This window comes from Ranitomeya variabilis, chromosome 7, assembly GCF_051348905.1.
Source record: "Ranitomeya variabilis isolate aRanVar5 chromosome 7, aRanVar5.hap1, whole genome shotgun sequence".
Taxonomy (NCBI): Eukaryota; Metazoa; Chordata; class Amphibia; order Anura; family Dendrobatidae; genus Ranitomeya; species Ranitomeya variabilis.
Window position 1 is genome coordinate 233794371 of NC_135238.1, and position 18778 is coordinate 233813148.

The window sequence follows — 18778 nt, forward strand, 5'->3', positions numbered from 1 at the left end:
CAACTTTACTCTATAGACGACATTTGTGATTTTGCTAATATGGCTGTACGGAGCTTGGGCTTGGGCCTGGGTCATGGATGGACATGCATGATACGTTTTTTTTTTTTGGTTTTTTTTAAGTTTGCAATGTTTAGATTAAGGGTCTGCTCACAAAAATCCACAACGCTGTGACTGGTCTCTTGTGTAAAGGACACCAGCGTAACCTGATAGACCCGACTAACTTATTGGCTCTGTCTGGTTCTGCCAAGGTGTTCTTCATCTTGTGCGGGACCTCAGACCTGAGCGAGTGGCCTGCAAGTTATCCACAATTGTGGTAAGTATAATTTAACTACCCCTTTTATGTGCCACCCTGCTGTCTGAACTTTTAAGGGTAATGGATGAAAAAACTGTAGCATCACATGTTTTTTTCCTGTATTATCTTTAAGATATCCATCGTAGCGCCTGCAGTCCGACCATAATTTTTCAACCGTTTGCAGGGTGAGAAAGGCCCTTTAAATTTTACTTGCATTTAAGAAAGTCAGTGGTTTAGCCTGATAAATTGATGGTGAATAGTGATGAGCGAGTGTACTCATTGCTTGAGATTTCCTGAGCACGCTCGGATGTCCTCCGAGTATTTTTTTAGTGCTTGGAGATTTAGTTTTCTTCGCCGCAGCTAAATGATTTACAGCTTCTAGCCAGTATACGTACATGTGGGGGTTGCCTGGTTGCTAGGGAATCTCCACATGTATTTATGCTGGCTAACAGATGTAAATCATTCAGCTGAGGAGAGGAAAACTAAATCTCTGAGCACTAAATAATACTCGGACGACACCCTAGCGTGCTCGGGAAATCTTGAGCAACGAGTATACTCGCTCATCACTAATTCTGGACTATCCATATCGGACACATTAAGGGCAAACATAAACCACAAATACTGGTAGCCCTTGGGAGTTAAATAGTCAGAATAGGCTGGTTGCGGACTCGCCTGAAAAGTTGATGTAACGTCATGTGTGGATGGCTTCTATCATGGACATTTTGGCTTTTTACCATCTTTTTGGACATCCGTGAACAGCTCCATTCTCCTTCAGCTCGCGTGATGTAACTGCACAAATTCTACACGCCGCATACAAGTATCTCAGAGGTTGTGTTTGCACGGTCATCTGTCCTCATAAACTCTGCAGGCTTGCCCTTATCTAATTTTTCCACCCCCTATATTTAGATTTGGATCCACTAATATACGTATTGCATTTTTTTTTGTCTCTTTTTTGCAGCACCAACAAAACATTAAATGATCCCAGCCGCAAATTTCTCAACAGCAGCCGCGAGAAACGGCTGAATGTGAAGCAAGCAGAAGAAAATCGGCCAGGTAAATGTGTCTTGATTTCTTTTTTTTTTTTTTAGTCCCCTCAGGCGTCATAGATGCAATATTTTTGCATTACCCAAAGACTAGTCGCTTGTCACATCTGTACTGGCGTCTGCTTTAATGCTGTTTTTGCCAGGGAAAATTATTCATCCGACATTGTCAGAATTGTATGTTTCCTATTTATTTTTAGCTAATGTGTATGGATCATAGTTGTGCACTAAAGGCACATGGGCAGACAACCATTTATATATTTAGTAGGATAGTATAATTTTATTCTTGGACAGTTGCTGGGTAATCCTGGTACATGGACTGGTAGAGGACCGTACTGCACCTGTACTTTCAGGCCACAATTGAGGTTGTGTGTACTAGTCGTTAACAGTCCGCGACTACAGTTATTTAGTTCCATCTGTCCATTATTATTTTTTTCTTCATTAGTACGACAATGTTTGTTGTTTACCATAGAGATGCATAAGTCTGCAGTAAGTAAACTAGGAAAATTTTCATCAACACCTAATGCAAAATTGCTTCATGTTTATGAAGTTAGTCTTTACGGTTCACTGCAGAAAGGTTTCACTTTTGTTAATTGACGTGTGTAATGATCTCTATCTGGATATTGATTCTTAATGTGGTTTCTTTTTTTTCTTTTCTAAAGGTTTAATGTCGCTGCAGTCTTCATCCTTTTACAGCAGCCGGTTGACCTCAAAAGATTATTCTGCAGGAAATTCATGTCCAGAGAGGTATTTCTCACTTTCTAATAGTGTCTTTCATCATTTAAAGGGTTTTTTTTTTTTCTCTTCCCTCTTACAGTACTTTCTAGAGATGGGAGAATGGACATCTCTAAAACAGGACTCATTCATTGGCCAAAGTTTGTAATCTGACAACTGGAATGGAGAACTCCCGACATTCCTGGATCCTCTGATTAGCCAGGCTGGCGAAACATTTATCATGTCGCGATAATGATGATGATGCATCAGCCCGGCTAATCAAGAGGAGCCAGGAATGCTGGGAGGTAAGGAAGATTCACATCCTTGTGTCCAGTGGTCAAAGATTATTGAACTTGGCAGATTGACCAAAGTCCTGATAATTGATTCTTCCATCTCTTGCACTTTCAAATGCAACAGATTTTTGCTGACTTTTTTCCATAAATGTGAAAAGTTGATTCTGTAAAATGTGTGGTTTTATTTTTCTGTAAAAAAAAAAAAAAAAAAAAAAATTGTGTTTTTTTTTTTTTTTTGACTGTGGGACACACCTTACTTACAGGATGCACCATATTTAGTACAAGTTTTAGGAGAAATGTTGGGACACAATATCTCTCACTAATCCCCTAGGGTAGAATTGGGAGGTAACAAGAGGATTTTCTCCTACACCTCATTGGGGGACACAGACCGTGGGTGTATGCTGCTGCCACTAGGAGGCTGACACTAAGTGATACAAAGAAAGTGATCTTCTCCTCTGCAGTATACAGCCTCCTGCTGGCTCTCAGCTAACCAGTTCTTGCTTAGTGTCTGTAGGAGGCACATGGGTCTGGTTCAGACCCCAACATTATTTTATTTTTTTACTTTTCTGAAAATTTTCATTTTTTAAGTAACGGAGTGAAGGGGGCGACGGATCCTTTCAAGGTTCCGATCTCCCCCGAATCATCAACAGGCGAGCACAGCGAGTATACCTCCCTGTACCCTCTCCTGCGACGTGGGAAGCCATGCCTGAGCTCACTTCAGGGGCGACGGTTCCTTCATGGTCCCGATCTCCTCACACCAGCAGCAGGCGACCACATGGAGTGTCGCCTCCACATATCCTCTCCTGGAGCCAGGCCTAATGCCGGACAACTGGCCCTGTCCACCCGGGGGCTGAACTCCGTGGATGTACAGAGGCCCCTCTCTGTGGCGTCCGAGCAGCCCCCACTGTTCCACCACTGTGAAAGCGGATGGTACAAGGAGGCGGACGGTTCCTCTCCACCTCCCTAACAAAGGGATGGTGGATTGGGGTTTATCCCTGCACCGTCCACGCTGCAATACTTGACCTGCAGCAGAACAGTAGAGTGCACGTGCTTTCCTCGGCGCTGAAACCCAGTCACCGCGGCGGCTCCATGCCGGGACGTGCACCGATGGGGAGTGGATCCAGTCAGCGGTGGCCTCTGCAGTGGGATATTCACACGCTGACAGGCAGCCTCAGCTTCCCTGTGGCCCACCTCCCTGAGGAAACGCATCGGCCGGCAGCAAAAATGTAGCCCCCGGCTTCGGCCGATGTGTAGGCCGCATCCCGGAAGTGGCGCCCTAAGGGCAGCTCCACCCACCTTTTCTGGCGCTTCTTCCCTAGCACGGGAGCGATCGCTTCCCTCGGCAACGCTGGTATTGCTCACGCCGGCTGCAGAAATTTAGGCCCCGGCTTGGACCTATTCATGAAAGTCACGAGGCTCGCTCCACCCACATAGCGTCTGGCTCCATCCCCCAAATTGGCGCCTCTCGCTCTCTGCGAGACTTTACCACCTCTGCAACTCCCAGTGGCCATCTTGGTCCACCCTGCCAGTGCACGCACACACACACGCACGCTATGGTTTTGCATTAAAGGGGCACAACGACTTTGCAACCGAGTAAGGCTTCTTTCACACTTCAGTTGTTTGGCGGCAGTCTGCTCCGACATAGTGACGGATCCATCACAATTGTTGAGAAAACTGTTCTAACGGATCCGTTTTTTTGACGGATCCGTTACTTGGGGGTTGTCTGAGAAAGTATCTACTTTTTGGAGCATGCGCAATTGAAAAAGCGGATTGGGGCGACGGATCCGCCAAAATGACGGTCACGACGGATCCGTCGCCCATAGGCGGCCATTCTATGGAATGGTGGACGCGATGGATCCGTCGTGAACCGCCATTTCGGCGCAGACAAAAAATGTTATAATGTCCGTCAATGTCTAGATGATGTCTGCCAAATCTCGACGGATCCGTCGCATGGCGGATGGAACGGACGACCATCCGCCACAATCCGTCGCTAATGCATGTCTATGGGAAAATAGCGGATCCGCCAAAAAATAAAAATGGCGGATCCGCTATTTGATGAAAATGGCGGATTCAAACTGACGCCAAAAGACTGAAGTGTGAAAGAGGCCTAAGGAAGTACTGCATAAAGGTACATGACCAGTATTCCCTAGTCTTAAAGGGAACCTGTCACCTGAATTTGGCGGGACCAGTTTTGGGTCATATGGGCGGGGGTTTCGGGTGTTTGATTGATATTGCCTTGCGCAGGCGTGTACTCCGGTGGACAGAGAATAAACTTCAATCCAATATTGCGGCCAGCATGCAGCCAGCGGGTAAGGAAAGGGTGAATCAAACACCCGAAAACCCCGCCCATATGACCCAAAACTGGTCCCGCCAAATTCAGGTGACAGGTTCCCTTTAAAGGCACACAGGACCCATATTCCCTGGTCTTAAAGGCACATGACCAGTATTCCCTGGTCTTAAGGGCACAACCAGTATTCCTATTCATTGAGTCCATGATGTCTACACATAATCAATAGTCCTCAATGAATATTTGCTGCCTGTCTTTTGCTATATTGGAATTGTTCATATCTATATTTATATTCATCTGTATTCATATCTTTTTCGTGGTCCTGATACAGATTTGTACATATGTCATCTTTAGGTCATATTTGTGATATCTTGGTGTTTCTGCTGCTACACATTGAATTTTGCTTCTTTTTTATGTATTGAGTGATCTTTTTTGTCTTCAGGCGTTGTCCTCTTACATCGAAGTTATTTTGGGCTAGGATATAGCGTCATTAGGCTTCCTAGTTTGTTATATTTGCCAGTCTGTTTTGCCCTCATTGATAATGGTGTCTGTTACACCATTGACTTACTGCGCATGCGCTACGGTGACTCCGCCCTCTGACGCCGCTGACCGCCCGGTATTAGATTGCATGGGGCCCCATGTGTGTCTTCTCCTGTGTGAGGCATGGTGCGTGCGTCGGTGGTGGGTGGATCGACCCTACCGCTTGTTTACTTTTTTTTCACTCTATGCGCATTGTGTGTATGTGTCGGCATGGTTACCGGCACATACTTCCGGGGTTATGTTTATCTTCTACTTCCGGTGGCCAATGATATTTAAACTCGCTGATGGCACTTTGTGTCACGCCCCCTGAGGAAGGAGAGTGTCCGAAACGTGCGTCACAGACCACGGTGACCCCCATATCTGCACCGCTTCTAAGGTAATGCCCATTCCATTGGCTATCTATATGTCCCTCAGTGGGAGAAACTTTTTTCAAAACTGCATTGCCTTTGTCTGATAATTTGACAGTTTTATCTCTACTGATGAGTTGCATCTTCATTATTGGCAGATATGTTCACAATCTATATAGATTTCTCCCCCTGACTAGCTTGTGTTATGGGGAAGGGTAAATGTACCACTATTTAATTTATTTTGATTGATGTGATAGGTGGTTGCCTTGTTCTGTGCACTCCTGTTGCAGTTGTAGTTTTTCACAGTGGTTGCACTTTTTGTGGTGCACCTCTTTCACCTGTTATATTTATTGTTCAGATAAAGAATTTTCATATTTTTACATTTATGGACTGTATGGTCGTCTCTTTTGGCTTGTTTGCCTCTTTGCTTCTTGATCTAGTTTAGCGACCAGTCCATTACGCATTGTCCAATATTTCTTTGATCAGCGGTTAATTATTATTACTTTGGTATAGTATAGTATATTTTCCTGAAACACTTGTCATGCTGATCTTTTCTCCTTCGCCACATTGAGGGACACATGACCATGGTGTTATGCTGCTGTCACTAGGAGGCTGACACAAAGTTGAGACAAAAAGTTAGCTGCTCCCCTGCAGTATACACCCTCGTGCTGGCTTCCAGAGACCCAGTTCAAGCTTAGTGTCCGTAGGAGGCACACTGGGTCTGCTATTCAGACCAGAACTTTTACCCTTTGGACTTAACCTTTCTACCCGGACGAAGGGGCGACGGAACCTTTCAAGGCTCCGATCTCCCCGAACCTACAACAGGCGAGCACAGGAGTGTTACCTCTCCGTATCCTCTCCTGCGACGTGGGATACACTCGTTTACCTGGTTTAAGAGACCCCTCCCTTACAGGGGAATCCTCGGCCATCGGAGGTACGGTCATCCAAAAAACGGATCCGCACTACCTCTCCTCCTGAGCATTCACCATGCCATTCAGCCTCTGGTAGCTCCACTTCTCGCTCACCCTCTCCAGGGGTTTGCAGCGATCATGACTGAGTATGAGTCTGAGGCATCCTTGGACCCGGATTCTCCAGACTTTCAATCGACTGTGGATTCCCTCATTGAAGCTGTCAATCATGCACTAAAGGTTGATGATGACCCTAATTCGGCTCCGGATCATGCGGTATCTTTTACAAGAACCAAGCGATCCCATAGGGTATTCGCCTCTCATCCGGATTTGTTAGATATAGTCTGGCGACACAGGAAGCGACCGGATAAGCGCTTTACGGGTAAAAAGGCCCTGGGATTGAAGTATCCCTTTTCCGCAGATCTTGTCAAAGATTGGACAGAACCTCCAACAGTAGATCCTCCGGTATCGCGTTTGGCTACCAAAACGCTTTTATCTATACCTGATGGGGCTTCAATTAAAAATCCCACAGAACGCCAGATTCCCTGGCTCGCTCAGTATATGAAGCCTCGGGTTCCTCTTTATCCCCTTCCTTTGTGGCGGCATGTGTCGCAAAAGCAATGGTTTTCTGGGCAGATGCCCTTGCAAAATCTATTCAGGACCAGGCTCTTCCGTTTGAGGCGGTGGATCTCGCCAAACAAATCGCTATGGCTAGACACTATGTGATGTACGCGTCCTTAGACGCAGCAGACTGTGCGGCAGTTGCTACCTCAAACGTCGTCACCATTAGGGGAGAGCATTATGGCTTAGAGAGTGGCGCCTTTTCAGAGCGGACGTCTGGAGAAAAATTAGACCAGCTTATTTCTGATGCTACAGGAGGGAAAAGCAAATTCCTCCCACAGCACAGGCCTAAAACTGCCTTTCAGCGTCAGCAACAGTTTCGCTTTCGGCCCTTTCGCAATAGCCCATTCTGGTCCTCCTCCACAGCTTCGTCCAGATCAGAACGATCTCCACGCAGAGAGAGAGACCCTCGGCCCTCATACAGGCCGAATCAGTCCTGGCGAGGTAAGCCTAGGCAACCCAAAACCAGGGGATCCAGGCCCTTCAGATTTCCTTCACAATGACTTGAGAAGTTTTCCGGTCGACAACACCAGAGTAGGCGGACGCCTGCTTCTCTTTCAACATGTGTGGCTTTCCGTCATCCACAACGAATGGGTCAGAGACCTGGTGTCTTCTGGTTACAAAATAGATTTCTCCGCCTCCCCTCCGGCATGGTTTTTTTCCCTCTCGTCTCCCAAGTTCAGGAGCTCAGTCTCGCGCACTTCACCGCGCCATCGAATCTCTCCGCCGAAACGGAGTCATTGTTCCAGTTCTAGAATACGAGAGATTCAGAGGTTTTTACTCAAACCTCTTCGTCGTTCCAAAAAAGGACGGGACGGTACGCCCTTTTTTGGATTTAAAGCTCCTAAACAAGTATGTAAAGGTCTGACACTTCAGGATGGAATCCCTCCGGTCGGTCATCTCCTCATTGGAGAGAGGAGAGTTTCTAGCATCAATAGACATCAAAGATGCTTATCTCCATATCCCAGTCTTCCCGCCACATCAAAGGTTCATGCATTTTTCCATCCAGGAGGACCATTTTCAATTCACATAAGGATGAATGACCTCGGGGAGATCAAAACATCCAACACCGCGGAGGCACCATCACGTGTTTCTCAACGCAGTGATCCAGAACACTGCCCCCATCCCTAAAGGGAAATATGCAAATGCTTGTAGAAAAGCCGCGGAGACACCATCACGTGTTTCTCAACGCAAGCAATAAATAGCCAGGTCTTTCACTGGGAAGGAAAAACCACGGGAAGGAACAACCACGGGAAGGGCCGCAACCAATAAAGGAAAACCAACTATGCATTTGCATATTTCCCTTTAGGGATGGGGGCAGTGTTCTGGATCACTGCGTTGAGAAACATGTGATGGTGTCTCCGCGGTGTTGATGTTTTGATCTCCCCGAGGTCATTCATCCTCATGTTATAGACTTTTCACTAGGCATTGCTCCTAATAGCCAGTTTCCTACTCCACACTGATGAGGGGCAAATACCCCGAAACAGCGGTCTGTGGATGGATACCATGTTTTGGCATAGGCGGTTTTCCTTTATTGGATGCTGCCCTTCCCGTGGTGGTTCCTTCCCGGTGAAAGACCTGGCTATTTATTGCTTGCGTTGAGAAACACGTGATGGTGTCTCCGTGGCTTCTCTACATTTTCAATTCACGGCCTTACCCTTCGGCCTTGCCACCGCGCCCAGGGTATTCACAAAGGTCATGGCAGCGGTCGTGGCCATTCTTCACTCCCGAGGAGTGGTCGTGTTGCCATACTTAGATGACCACCTGATCAAATGTCCGTCCTGATCAAATGTCCGTCCTATCACGCCTGCGAAGCAGATGTCCGCATTACCTTGGATACCCTTTCACGCCTGGGCTGGCTGATCAACTTGGACAAGTCCTCCCCCGTTCCAGCCCAACGGATCTCCTTCCTAGGCATGATTCTGGACACGTCCAAGGGGCTGGTCCTGCTTCCTCAGTCCAAGGCCCAAGCGCTTCAGCAGGGAACCCGGACGCTTTGTCGTCCCTTTCCTCATTCTATTCGATTTGCCATGAGGATCCTGGGAAAAATGGTGACCGCAATAGAAGTGGTTCCCTTCGCTCAGTTGCATCTCCACCCCTTACAACAGGCTCTGCTGGACAACTGGGACAGGAGTCCCTTATCCCTCGATCGGCCATGTCCTCTGCCCCCGCGGATCAGGCAAGCGCTCAAATGGTGGACTTTGGAATCATCCCTCAGCCACGGGAGGTCCTTTCTCCCAACTCACTGGCTGGTGGTAACTACCGATGCCAGCCTCCTCGGTTGGGGAGCGGTATTTCACCACCACACTGCCCAGGGGCGTTGGACCATTCGGGAGTCGAGACTTCTGATAAAGTGATAAACATCTTGGAGATTCAAGCGATCAGATTTGCCCTGAGACGTTCCCACTTCCTACTCGCGGGTCACCCAATTCGGATTCAGTCAGACAACGTCACAGCTGTGGCGTACATAAACCATCGGGGGGACCAGCAGCAGAGCGGCGATGCGGGAGGTCTCCCACATTCTCCGTTGGGCCGAGCACAACCGCTCCATTTCCGCAGTGCACATTCCAGGTGTCGAAAACTGGGCGGCGGACTTTCTCAGCCGTCAGGGTCTCGCCTCAGGAGAGTGGGAACTCCATCCGGAGGTCTTCCAGAAGATTTGCCTTCGCTGGGGGACTCTGGACGTTGATCTCATGGCGTCCAGACTGAACGCAAAAGTTCCCAACTTCATAGAACGTTCTCTGGAGCCCCAGGCCATTGGAGTGGACACGCTGATATCCCCATGGCACCGGTTCCACTTCCCGTACGTGTTTCCTCCGCTTACCTTACTACCGAAGGTAATCCGAAAAATCAAGATGGAAGGGGTTCCTTTGATTCTAGTCGCCCCAGATTGGCCTCGTAGCCGACGTTCCCTGGCGGTTACTTCGCCAAGGGCAGATCTACCACCAGAGCTCAGGGGCCCTATGTTTAACAGCTTGGCTGTTGAAACCTGGATCCTAACTCAAGCTGGTTTCTCCCAGCAAGTCATTGCCACCATAAGCGCTCGCAAGACGTCTTCCGCTCGCATCTATCACCGCACCTGGAAAGCCTTCTTCTGTTGGTGCAGGCTCCGTGGACGTCCTCCTCCTCGTTTTTTCAATTCCCTCCATTCTGGAATTTCTGCAGTCCGGCTTGGATTCCGGTCTGGCGCTCAGTTCTCTCAAGGGTCCGATCTCGGCATTATCGGTGTTGTTCCAACGCAAGATTGCAAGTCAGGACTTTTGTTCAGGGGGTTTCCCACGTCGTACCCCCCTATAGAATGCCCTTAGAGACTTGGGATCTCAATTTGGTACTGGGTGTCCTTCAGGAGCCCCCTTTTTTTTGAACCTCTGCAGGATGTCTCGCTGATTGTTCTCTCCTGGAAGGTTGCCTTCCTTGTGGCTATAACCTCTATCAGGCGAGTCTCAGAGATGGCCGCACTGTCCTGCCGGGCGCCCTTCCTTTCCTTCCACCAGGACAAGGTAGTCCTACGTCCACCTCCGGCCTTTCTTCCCAAGGTGGTTTCATCCTTCCACCTTAATGAAGATATCGTTCTTCCCTCCTTCTGCCCGCAGCCAAGACAGCGGGGTGAAAAGGCCCTTCACACCTTGAATGTGGTGAGGGCCCTCAGGAAGAACATTTCTAGGACTGCCCCCTTCCGCAAATCGGACTCCCTCTTTGTGCTCCCGGAGAGTCACAAAAAGGGTTTAGCCCCTTCTAAAGCCACGATAGCCAGATGGATCCCATCAGATATTCAAGAATCTTATCGGGTCAGGGGCAGACCTATCCCGGCGGGGATTAGGGCTCACTCAACTCGGTCGGTGGGTGCTTCCTGGGCCATTCGGCACCAGGCCTCGGCAGAGCAGATTGCAAGGCCGCAACATGGTCCCAGCCTGCATACTTTCACGAAGCACTACAACGTTCACACTCAATCTTCTGCGGAAGCGGCCCTTGGCAGACATATTCTGCAGGTGGCCGTTGCGCATTTATAGTCAGTTGGTACAGAGTTATTTGGTTGTATTGTTCCCCACCCAGGGACTGCTTTAGGACGTTCCATGGTCCTGTGTCCCCCAATATGGCGAAGGAGAAATAGGGATTTTTGTGTACTCACCGTAAAATCCTTTTCTCCGAGCCACTCATTGGGGGACACAGCACCCACCCTGTTAGCCTTGTGGCTGGGTCTCTGGAAGCCTGCACAAGGGTGTATACTGCAGGGGAGGAGCTAACTTTTTTTGTCTCAACTTAGTGTCAGCCTCCTAGCGACAGCAGCATATATGCCCATGGTTCTGTGTCCCCCAATGAGTGGCTCGGAGAAAAGGATTTTACGGTGAGTACACAAAAATCCCTATTTTCGTGAGTTTACTTATTAGATCATATCAGAGGAGAGAGAAATAAATAGGAAATCGGACTTTGTTGTTAAGGGGTTAAGTGGAGCAGCGTGTCCAGCATGATCTGCAGACTGGGAAGATTCTTGGCATAGGACGGAGCCTTGATCAGGCTGTAGTCCAGGCAGGAAGTGAAACGGTGATGCCTGACAGGAGAAAAGCGGAAATGGTGTGGGGGCAAAAAATGCTGCCAAAGAGGAGTCCATGCCATGGAGGACCGGATAGAGCATGATCTGAAAGGTCTCAGGACGTGCAGCATCCATCCGGTAGCTCCCTGCCCTGCATAGATCCAATAGATCAGTGTGGGGCCAGAGGAGGGAGCAGTTCTGTTTTCTGGATGATCACTGTCAGCATTGTCCTAGATCACAGGAGTTTCCTCTAGACTATAAGAAGCACACAAGATTTTTCTTGCTAAAGTCATTTTTGCAGTGCAAAAGATACGGTAATTGAATTTCTTGAGGAAATCTGCAAGGGAATCTAATGCCACCGAACTATAAAAAGTGATCTAGTGTTGGATTATCAAAAGTCTGCCCTTATAGGCGAGCACCTGATGGCTATTTGTGCTCCATTGAGGCATCAATAATCACGTATTTACAAGGTACAAACTAAAAAGTGCTATCTGTTTTATACCTAGGACTCCTGGATCTATCCAGACCCCAACAGCCAAAAGAAGTCTCATTCTCCCTACACAGCCGAGCCCCTTATCTGTGAAGAAACTGCGACCGAACCAAGACTATGCCGGATGGAACAGGCAGAGGGTTCTCTCCACGCACCCGCAGCCACAGCAATTGCAGGGGTCTGTGTATTATCTAATTTATGTATAAATATCCCAGAAAGGGCTAAAATTAAGAAATGGATTTTATAAACGCAGCAGCTTAAATTCAAGGTTTAGAAAATGCTAATGTGATTTACCAGCCCTGGCCATTGGAGCCGGAGCTTGGCTATCCATCATAGCAGAGCTCCTGCAGTGATTGTACTCGCACCATTTCCAGGACGTACCAGTGCAGTGCTGCTCAGTTTCACCGTCTGTAATTATTTTCTCATTATATCTGCAGTTTCTCCAACCTGGGAAATACCTGCTACATGAACTCCATCCTGCAGTCACTGTTTTCCCTGCAGCCTTTTGCAAATGATTTGCTTAAGCAAGGTATCCCATACAAGAAAATTCCACTAAATGCTTTAATCAGGTATGATGCGGCTTCCTTCCCCAAAAAAATGTAGCTATTTGTCCAAAGATCTTGATCTTATTTTTCATATATTGCTGTTGTGTTGCAGACGCTTTGCTTTTCTGTTGGCCAAGAAAGATGTGTGCAGTGCTGAAATGAAGAAAGATCTGCTCAAGAAAGTAAAGAGCGCCATCTCTGCCACAGCTGAGCGGTTCTCGGGTTATATGCAAAATGTAAGTCCTCCCTTGACTTCGATGTGTGTTAGTTCTGAAAGCAGCCTGCATTTTTTTCCTTTGCTGTGATTTAAAAAAAAAAAAGTTAAAATTCATTATTAAAAGGGATTTTCCCTTCTCATAAAGTGATGAGAGATTGCATGGTTATAATGGGGAATTTATTTTTGGGATACACACTGGTCTTGGCAAAGAAGGGGATACTGATTTTGCACTGCCTTCCAGTTTAAGGTCTTTCTGTACAGTAGTGCTCCTGCCACCTGCTGTGCAGAGAACTGCATTGAGCCCTGTTCACCTGAATGGGGTCATAATTCATGTCCTTTGTACAGTGCATGGCCAGAGGATAATACGGTAGGGGGGTAGGGAATTCAGTTTGGAGTCGCGCTAAATTTTCTGAATTGTTGAAAAGTTCTTGCATGTCAGAGCCTAAGCAGAATATGCTGGAATAACAATATACTATTGATCCTGTGCTTGTAAAGTCAAAGGAGGAAGGGTTCAGTATCCAAAAAATTTAGATTTTAAGGGCTGTCAGTTTGAGCCTTCCTTCCCCAAAAACTGAAAGACCTCATACCTAGAAATAATAGATGACTGTGATTTATCTTTTTAGGATGCTCATGAATTTTTGAGCCAGTGCCTGGATCAGCTGAAGGAAGACATGGGGAAACTGAATAAGAAATGGCAAACCGAGCTGTCTTTAGAAGATGACCGACCTGGAAACAAAGCTGGTGGTGATGACATTGCGGCCACCCATGGATATACCTGTCCCGTCATTTGCAATTTTGAGTTTGAGGCTCAGCATTCAATAATCTGTAAAATGTGAGTGCAAGATCAGTCAGTGTTTGGGATGATCTGAAAAGTGCATCTTGTTAATGGCTGCTGTTTTGTGCTCAGATGTGGTGAAAAAGTCACAAAGCGGGAGCAGTTTAATGATCTGTCCATTGACCTTCCCCGGAGGAAGAAATTGTTCCCTTGCAGATCTATACAGGATTCTCTTGACCTCTTTTTCCGGGTGAGTTAAAATTGTGATATTAGGAATTGAAGCTGGAAACTGTAAATACTCTCTTCTAATGTGTGCGCTGATTCTTTGCGGCTGATCTGATGTAAGTGTTTTGGACTTTAAACCTACACACAATGTAAATGTTTAGTGTGTTAAAGCTCCTGTAATCCAGCAGGGACTGGACGGGTCCCTGGATGTCACACAGTAAGTGAGACGCAGAGAAGCGCAACATGATGAATAACTGCACCAGCAATGTGGTTATTAAAGTGATCTAGAACCTGTGCCGCCATTAGGGGCTGGTGTTTCCTGTCACTGAGACTTCCATTATGCTACAGCCAAAACAATCCCCCCAAAAAGTCAGCCAAAACTATGACGACTGCTGTGTTTTCTGGATCAGTGGCTGTCCTGTTGAGAAATTGCGAGACTGGGAATAATCATTTTAATACTTTGTGTTTTTATAGAAGGAAGATCTTGAATATTCCTGTGAGAAATGCAATGGAAAGTCTGCTGTTGTAGTACACAAATTCAGCTGCTTGCCCAGGTAAGTGGTACCAAACATTTCGGAGATTGTAAATAAAACCCATGCGACCCTAAGAGCACACTCAGACGTCCTTGCAAATCGGTCCAAGAGCAGATTGCAGTGTATAGACTAGCCGCCGGTCTCCCCCCAACCCGAGTGTGACAGCTTGACATATTTCTCGGGTCCGTCCCTGCATTGCGGTTCATTCTCGGACCAATTTTGAATTATTTTTTTTTTGTTTGTTTTTTAGGGTTTTAATTCTTCATCTTAAACGCTACAGTTTCAATGTGTCGCTGTCACTCAATAACAAGGTTGGCCAGCGAGTGGTCATTCCCCGGTACCTCACTTTGTCATCGCACTGTACAGAGAGCACACGGCCCCCTGTGCCACTTTGCTGCAGCGCACAGGCAGCAGCGTATGTATTTTTATTTTTTGCAGATATTGGTTTTGCTTGTCTTCATGTCAACTTAGTTGCTGCCGGTGACGTGACATTTTGTCATGTTACTGAATAACCGTGTCGTCGTTTAAAAAAAAAAAAAAAAAAAATACACTATATAAATCTTTGATTTAGTTCATAATGTTAAATGTTTTCTTTTCTAATACAGGAATTCTCGACCACTGAAAACATCACAAATGGTGAATTCCTTTAGCGTCGGCTCGGCCTCTGTCAGGTACGACAGTTTTACATTGCAATTTTAACCATTAAAGAGCGAAGTGCTTGTGTTAAAAAAAAAAAAAAGCAAATTTATTATTTATTTATATAGCACCATTGATTCCATGGTGCTGTACATGAGAATGGGTTACATACAAGTTGCAGATATAATTTACAGTAAACAATCTAACCATGAAAGACTGATAGAGGGGCGAGGACCCTGCCCTTGCGGGCTTACATTCTACAGGATTATGGGGAAGGCGACAATAGGTCGAGGGTTGCAGGAGCTCCGGTGTTGGTGAGACAGTATCTCCAGTAGTGGTGAGGAGGCAGCAGGGTCAGTGCAGGCTTTCCTGATGAGATGGGTTTTCAGGTTCCGTCTGAAGGATCTGAATGTGGTTGATAGTCTGACGTGTTGGGGCAGAGAATTCCAGAGAATGGGGGATATTCGGGAGAAGTCTTGGAGGCGGTTGGATGAGGAGCGAATAAGTGTGGAGGAGAGTAGGAGGTCTAGGGAGGACCGGAGATTACGTGAGGGAAGATATCGGGAGATATATGGAGGAGACAGGTTATGGATGGCTTTGTAGGTCAGTATTAGTAATTTGCAATTTATCTCTTATTAGAAATCTCACTATTCTCCAGAACAGGGAGGATTGCTTTTGTAGTTTTACTGCTCTTTGCCAAGGTTGCCGTCACCATTGCAGTCTGAGGTGGCCGTCATCTAGGCTAGGAGCGCAGCGCTTACACGTTCTTTCTCTTACTCCCATGACTGCACCACGGAGAGAGAGGGATCCGCCCTCAGGGACAGGAAACCCACAGGTTAAAAAGGCGGGACCTCTCCACCTCAGTTCGGTTTCCTGTCCCTGACGGGGAATCCAGTTACCTGACGTCGCGGGATACCGGGGACCATCTGGCCGAATTCAGGCAGCGGGGGGCCCTGCCGCGGTCGTAGGTGGAGGTTCTCCCTGAAGGCACAATCCGGGGTCGGCGGGCCTTGTATGAATGTGCAGGGAAGAGGCAGTGAAGAGGACACCAGTCTGCCTCTTTCCTTCAGCAGCAGCCGGTAATGGGTAGCGGCGGCTACCTGGTATGTTACCGCCGGCTTAGGGCCCTGGGAGGAGGTGGCGGTGGTCACCAGCAGGAAGCGCCAAACAGACAGCAGCGGCGGCTGCTGCAAGGCTTCCGTCCCTCCTGGGAGCCGACAGGAGCACGCGCGCATGGGGATGGAGAAGAAGAGCGCTATGGGCGAAGCCGCTGATCAACAAATTTCACAATGTGTGAAAAAAAAGCTAGCAGAGGAAACTCTGCAATCCCCACAGAAGAAACGCCCGCAGCAGCGCCATCACCCGCAGCGGAGACCGCAACAGCAGGGCGAACCTGTGCAACGCCACAACTCGGGATCCTTACGCAGCAGAGGCTCCAGCGGAACCGGGAGAAAATCAACGGTTCAAATGGAGGAGGCTTCCCCAAATACCAGAACCGGTATCTCTCCCACATTAGAAGGATAAGTGACCTCCGTGAATGTATATATTCCAAATAGAGATTCATTGTGGAAAGGCACATCGAAAATCAAACATAAAGTGTGCCCACTTTGCTCCACAAATTTACCCGCTACCTGGGTAAAGAAAGTCTATGCGACATGCATAGAGAACACCATAAGTGAAGAAACCCCAAGATTCACTTCTGATCTTAAGTACTTAATTAAGTCTCAAGTGAAAGATGCGCTGAAAAGCGTAAAGAACCATAAAAAGAAACGCAAGGCCAGACATAAATCCACGGAGTCTAGCGTTAATTATAGTTCAGATAGCTCTACGTCCCCCTCATCATCCTCTGCATCCTCAGAGAGCGAACAAAACTGTTTTCCTATAGAGGAAACGGATGTTCTAATCAAAATGGTTACAACAACCATGGGACTGGCGGACACTCACTCTAAAAAAACGGTACAAGACCTTATGTTTGGCGGACTAGAACAAAGGAAACGCAGGGCGTTTCCGTTAAACGAAAGAATTCAGGCCCTAATAAAAAAGGAGTGTTAAAGGCCAGATAAAGTCCTGTTAACACCTAAGAGAAAATACCCATTTGACCAAAATTAGATGTCGCAATTACGAAGGCCTCTTAAAAAAAGGCATAGGAACTCTCAAAGATCCTATGGATAAGAGGGCCGACATCTTCTTAAAAAGACTCCTGGGAAGCAGCTAGGGGGGGGGTTAAACCCCGGGATAGCTGCTACATGTACGGCCAGAGCATGACTAGATCACCTGGAGACCCAATTAAAAGATAAGACTTCAAGAGAATCTATATTAGACTCTGTCAGTAATGAGGGGAGCCGCGGCATGTATAGCGGACGCCTCCATAAATTGAGTGAGACTGACAGCAAGATCAGCCTCATTCTCAAACGCAGCAAAAAGAGCGCTTTGACTGAAGTGCTGGCCAGGTGATCTACAAACTAAGGCCAAGCTATGCTCCATACCATGTCAGGGCGAATTTTTATTCGGGCACCCTGGATGATAATCTTGAAAAAGCTGTGGACAAGAGAAGAAGAAAAAAAAAAAAAGCCTTCCCAGGTTTTCCCAATCAGTCTTATAGACGACCCTTTTGAGGTAGAGGATGGGAGGATAAGAAATTTAAAGGCAGAGGCTTCATGTTTAACAAACAGGATAATAAGAAGCTGCCCCAATGAAGGTGCGCCTCAGGTAGGAGGGAGACTGACATACTTTCTCCAAGCCTGGGGGAGGAAAAAAAAAAAAAAATCAGTAAGCACGTGAACTTTAAACATAATCAAGATGGGTCTGAAGTTGAATTTCCATACGATGCCACATCATCAAATTGTCGCAACACCACAGAGGAAATCAGAGATCAAACAGCTGGCCATTCAAAAGGAAGTCTACAGTCTCCTTTTAAAGAACGTCCTACAGGAGGTCCCACAGCAGGAGGAGACAACAGGTTTCTACTCCCCTCTTTTTCTACGGACAAAGCCAGATGGAACTTTCAGGACAATAATAAACCTGAAGAACTTAAACAAATACCTTATGATAGACAGCTTCAAGATGGAAGCAATAAAATCATGTGTCAGAACCCTTCATCCATCTTGCTTTATGACTGTAATAGACCTAAAAGACGCCTACTACCATGTGCCGATCCATCCGGATCACCGAAAATATCTGAGTGGCGGTTAGTGATGCAAGGGGAACTGTTATGATCCGGTGACCTTGGAGCCGCATGAGACTTTCTCAGGAGTAGGTGGAACCTGTACTGACTGCAAACCCTAAACTGTCACCGCAACTAGAAGTAGCCGTGGGGTGTACCTAACACATCCTAGACACCTCGACACAGCCGGAGGACTAAATACCCCTATAGATGGAAATGGGAATTCTATCTTGCCTCAGAGCAGAACCCCAAAGGATAGGCAGCCCCCCACAAATATTGACTGTGAGTATTAGAGGAAAGACACACACAGGCAGAAATCGGGATTTAGCAAAAGAGGCCACGCTAACTAAATAGGAAAGGATAGGACAGAATACTAAGCGGTCAGTATTAAAACCCTAAAAATATCCACAGCAGATAATACAAAAATTCCACCATCTAACTAAAGACATGGAATGTATATCTGCATCTCCTGAGAATCCAACTTGACTGAAATATCCAAACACAGTCTAAGCTGGACAAGAAAAAACATTGAATAGTACTGAATTGTAAAGCACACCGCATGTGTGCTGCAGAAACAAAACCAGACACTTATCTTAGCTGATTTGGCAGCAGGGCAGGAGG

The 18778-nt window shown here is 47.0% G+C and overlaps 1 protein-coding gene across 2 annotated transcripts in view; it reads left to right on the top strand.

Moving 5' to 3' along the window:
• Nucleotides 1-18778, top strand: part of USP37 (ubiquitin specific peptidase 37) — a 44421-nt gene that overhangs the window by 10732 nt on the left and 14911 nt on the right. For both annotated transcript variants that reach the window (XM_077273194.1, XM_077273195.1), the window contains 10 exons: nucleotides 1251-1345; nucleotides 1995-2079; nucleotides 12080-12241; nucleotides 12501-12632; nucleotides 12721-12844; nucleotides 13449-13657; nucleotides 13733-13850; nucleotides 14300-14379; nucleotides 14609-14773; nucleotides 14964-15029. In XM_077273194.1, the coding sequence (XP_077129309.1) occupies nucleotides 1251-1345; nucleotides 1995-2079; nucleotides 12080-12241; nucleotides 12501-12632; nucleotides 12721-12844; nucleotides 13449-13657; nucleotides 13733-13850; nucleotides 14300-14379; nucleotides 14609-14773; nucleotides 14964-15029 (1236 nt within the window). The remainder of the gene's footprint in view (nucleotides 1-1250; nucleotides 1346-1994; nucleotides 2080-12079; nucleotides 12242-12500; nucleotides 12633-12720; nucleotides 12845-13448; nucleotides 13658-13732; nucleotides 13851-14299; nucleotides 14380-14608; nucleotides 14774-14963; nucleotides 15030-18778) is intronic.